Consider the following 5,000-nt stretch of genomic DNA (forward strand, 5'->3'; position numbering starts at 1 on the left):
ATAAATAAGTAAATCTAATATAAATATATAATAAATAATAATAAAAAAACAAAACTTTAAGGCCCCATTACACATTGGATCAAATCCACAGATTTTGTCGGGGTACATAAGTCAGCCTCCTGACTCTCCACCATCTCACCTCAGGGGCAGAGAGAAGGATCGGCAGTTAAAATTCAAATTTCAAATTTAAATTTGAAATTCTATTTTCTGGGCAGTTGGGCCTCTGTCTGCGATCTCTGGCGGCAGCTCTCTCCCTCTGCTGATTAAGAACACATGCGCGCTCACCTGAGCTGAGCATCCATGTACAAATGGAGAAACTATGCATTGTTTTTGCCTCTCATTGATAAAAAAATTGGTGTAGCCTTATGGACTCCAAGTAAAATCAAATGTGAAGGCAGCGATGCACTCCACCCTCAATGCAAAATCTGACGAGTACAGGGGTATCCTATTATCAAGGCTTCTTACCTGTTATTTGCAGGGGTCTGGTCTAATATTTGCAAGGATTGCGAATGTCTTGGGGTCTTCACCGGTAAGGAGGAGGGGGTGGGGGGGTGGGCAATCAGCACTTGTCCATAGATCAATATCCTATAAACTGATTTATGGCGCATGGGCACCTGTTGATGGCATTGGGAGACACACTAGCCCCCTGGCTTTCTCTCGGTCCAGAGATGAGCCCCTACTAGACCACTCCCTTAAGGAAATAGGTGGAGTCCAAATAAAAAGAAAATGACCTTTATGTTTAAATTGGGTTTTGTGTGTATTTTTACATATCACAATCTAGTAAAAATTAGTTATCGCACTGGCCATTGAGTCTATTTTTGACTCAGACTTGCTGTCCTTTATCATCAAAGGCAGAATTACAAATCACAGGTAAACCTATATAAAAACAGCTGATGACACAGGATCCACCAATCACAATAGGTGATGCCACAGCTGATCCTGATCCCCTTATTTTGAACATTTATACACGCTCATTAGATGCATCAATGCATCTAATGAGCGTGTGCAAATCAGCATGTCCAATGCTGCTAATGTACATGACTAATTTCCTGTTGTTTCAGTGTGCTATACAAGGTAATATTGTGGTACCGTGTTAGCCAGAAAAATTAATTGAAATACTATGCTGTTACAGGAAACTCACATGTATATTAACAACATTGGACAGACTCTGACACTATCTTTTGTATTGAAGCATCTAATGAGCGTGTGTAAAGGTTCAAAAGAAGGGATGCAGGGTCAGCTGTAACAGTCTTGCTTCAGAAAATTAACATGTACATTAGGAGCATTGCATAAACTATGATCCTATCTTTTGTATTGAAGCATCTAATGAGCGTGTGCAAAAGGTTGAAAGTAATAGGAGCAGGGTCAGCTGTAACCGCCTGTTGCTTCAAGAAACGCACTTGTACATTAGCAGCATTGAACAGACTGACCCAATCTTTTGTATTGAAGCATCAATGAGCTTGTGCAGAAGTTGAAAGGAAGAGGAGCAGGGTCAGCTGTAACATTGCCTGTTGCTTCAGGAAACTCACATGTACATTATCAGCACTGGACAGACTATGATCCTATCTTTTGTATTGAAGCATCTAATGAGCATGTGCAGAGGTTCAAAGGAAGGGATGCAGGGTCAGCTGTAACATTGCCTGTTGCTTCAGGAAACTTACATGTAGATTAGCAGCATTGAACAGACTCTGATTCTATCTTTTGTATTGATGCATTTAATGAGGATGTGCAAAGATTCAAATTAACATGAGCAAGGTCCACCTGTTGCTTCAAGAAACTCACATGTACATTAGCAGCATTGGACAGACTATGATCCTTTATTATGCATTGATGCATCTAATGAGCGTGTGCAAAGGTTCAAAGCAAGGGAAGCAGGGTCAGCTGTAACAGTCTTGCTTCAGGAAATTCACATGTACATTAGGAGCATTGGACAGACTATTGTACTATCTTTTGTATTGAAGCATCTAATGAGCGTGTGCAAAGGATCAAAGGAAGGGGAGCATGGTCAGTTGTAACCGCCTGTTGCTTCACAAAACTCACTTGTACATTAGCAGCATTGGACAGACTCTGACACTATCTTTTGTATTAACACATCTAATAAGTGTGTGCAAAGGTTCAAAAGAAGGGGAGCAGGGTCAGCTGTAACATCGCCTGTTACTTCAGGAAACTCACATGTACATTACCAGCATTGATTGGACAGACTATGATCCTATCATTTGTATTGAAGCATCTAATGAGCGTGTGCAAAAGTTGAAAGGAAGAGGAGCAGGTTCAGCTGTAACCACCTATTGCTTCAGGAAATGGACATGTACATTAGCAGCATTGGACAGACTCTGACCCTTTCTTTTGAATTGAAGCATCTAATGAGCGTGTGCAAAGGTTCAAAGGAAGGGGAACTGGGTCAGCTGTGACATCGCTTGTTCTGATTGGTAGATCCTGTGTCATCAGCTGTCTATGGAACCTGTGATTTGTAATTTTCCCTTCACAGATGCAAAAATAAGTAAAAACTCTGACAAATCCCTTTGTAAAAAATCATTTTATTTGCAAAACAATCTGCATAAAAAGAACAATAAATATCGTTATCACTATGTACAGGCTTTGCATAAGTTAGAAACACACAAAAGCGATATAACGCTCTCTGGAGACAGACAGACAGAGCGTGGTGATGAAGACTGCCCCCTAGGGTACCACCACCAAACAACGGTCATACAGAGCACCCCTCATAGGCATCGCCCTGCTGATACAATATGGCCACCATGTTATAGAGCACACAATGGGCCGGTCCAGTAAGCTTATAAAGCGCACACATATTGTATATTGAGGGAAATGAAAATGGTTCATATGTATTATGGCTTACAGCAAACGATCAGAAATCCCATCGTTTGCTGTAGGGTACATGTGTATTATGGCCTACAGCAAACGATCAGAAATCCCATCGTTTGCTGTAGGGTGCATGTGTATTATGGCTTACAGCAAACGATCAGAAATCCCATCGTTTGCTGTAGGGTGCATGTGTATTATGGCTTACAGCAAACGATCAGAAATCCCATTGTTTGCTGTAGGCATTACCTCTTCCCTGCCATTTAGTTATAATATACATCCACACATTATATTATTATTATTCCTTATTATACAGTGGAAGGGAATAAGGCCAGGGCGGCATACAGCGCCCCTTCTAAGACATAGTCGGACCCCCGACTAACCACAGGAAGAACCATAAGGAAGGCACTTATACAGCTCCACTGAGGTAGGCAGTGCACTGCAGGGCTGGTGATGAAGGAGGGTAGCGCCAATCGATACGGTGGAACTCGTCATTTCACCTGTATTGTGGAAAGAAAGTGCTAAAAATGTAAAACGTCATTTGTTCTGAAGAGTCTATGGGTGCCGTCCGGTGACGCAACAGTGCCCGAATCTTCTGATTTGAGGGAGACGTGCACCAAAGTCCTAGTAGGAGACCACCAGGTTTCTTCCCATTACTATGGGACGTGAGAAAAAGTCCTGAGACACCCAATCTATTATAGATCTGTGACTTTGTTTTCCACCAGAGCGGAGATCTGTTGTAAGCGATACGCCAGCTGCATCTTCTGCCCGCTGGGGTCCTCCTCCAGGGCCTGGCTGATCTATTGTACAAGAAAGAAGGACAACGGTTAGAGGGGTTCTTCCGCAGTCAGCCATCTAGTCCTTAAAGGTGCTCAATTGGGTTTTGATTAGCGATGGCCGAACCTAAACTGTAACGTTCGGGGTCCATCTAATGGATGTGACAATCATGGGCGGCTTCAGGCTGCTATTTTTAGACTGGGGGGGCCCAATAACCATGGGCCTCCCCAGTCTGAGAATACCAGCCCCCAGCTGTTGGCATCATCATGGATGGCCGAACCTAAAACTGTAACGTTCGGGGGTCTATCTAATAGATGCGACAATCATGGGCGGCTGCAAGCTGCTATTTTTAGACCATGGGCCTCCCCAGTCTGAGAATACCAGCCCCCAGCTGTCGGCATCATCATGGATCAAAGCAAGAAGGCCTGCGGAGACACCATCACATGTTTCTCAACGCTGGCAGGAAACTAGCCAGGTCTTTCACCGGGAAGGAACAACCACGGGAAGGGCAGTCTCCAGTTAAGGAGCCCACCTCTTGCTTTGAATATTTCCCAGGGGGCATTGCTCTAGAATCACTGCGTTGAGAAACACGTGATGGTGTCTCCGCAGTGGTGGATGTTGATCTCCCTAAGGTCAACCATCCTTGCTCACATAGTCTTTTACTAGGCAATGTCCCACTAGCCAGATTCCTACTCCACACTGATGAGGGGCAAATACCCCGAAACGGCTGTCTGTGGATGGATACCATGTTTGGCATAGGTGGTCTCCTTAACTGGAGACTGCCCTTCCCGTGGTTGTTCCTTCCCGGTGAAAGACCTGGCTAGTTTCCTGCCAGCGTTGAGAAACATGTGATGGTGTCTCCGCAGGCCTTCTTGCTTTGAATATTTCCCAGGGGGCATTGCTCTAGAATCACTGCGTTGAGAAACACGTGATGGTGTCTCCGCAGTGGTGGATGTTGATCTCCCTAAGGTCAACCATCCTTGCTCACATGGCATCATCATGGATGGCCGAACCTAAAACTGTAACGTTCGGGGGTCCATCTAATGGATGTGACAATCATGGGCGGCTGCAAGCTGCTATTTTTAGACTAGGGGGGCCCAATAACCATGGGCCTCCCCAGTGTAGAATACCAGCTCCTCAGCTGTCGGCATCATCATGGATGGCCGAACCTAAAACTGTAACGTTCGGGGGTCCATCTAATGGATGTGACAATCATGGGCGGCTGCAAGCTGCTATTTGTAGACTAGGGGGACCCAATAACCATGGGCCTCCCCAGCCTGAGAATACCAGCCCCCAGCTGTCGGCATTACCATGGCTGAGTATCAAAATTGGGGGAACTGCACACCTACTTTTTAAAATTATTGAAAAAAAAAAAAAGCCTCTTATTTTGATATACAGAGGCT

At 44.5% G+C, this 5,000-nt stretch overlaps 1 protein-coding gene across 1 annotated transcript in view; it reads right to left on the reverse strand.

Annotated features, from left to right (window-relative positions):
• Positions 1 to 2,521: 2,521 nt before the first annotated feature.
• PLXNB3 (plexin B3) overlaps positions 2,522 to 5,000 on the reverse strand; it is a 181,954-nt gene continuing 179,475 nt past the window's right edge. Inside the window, 1 exon segment of the mRNA XM_075324250.1 lies at positions 2,522 to 3,620. Within this exon segment, the coding sequence (XP_075180365.1) occupies positions 3,516 to 3,620 (105 nt within the window). The 3' untranslated portion in view covers positions 2,522 to 3,515.

This window comes from Anomaloglossus baeobatrachus, chromosome 9 (genome assembly GCF_048569485.1).
Source record: "Anomaloglossus baeobatrachus isolate aAnoBae1 chromosome 9, aAnoBae1.hap1, whole genome shotgun sequence".
Classification (NCBI taxonomy): Eukaryota; Metazoa; Chordata; class Amphibia; order Anura; family Aromobatidae; genus Anomaloglossus; species Anomaloglossus baeobatrachus.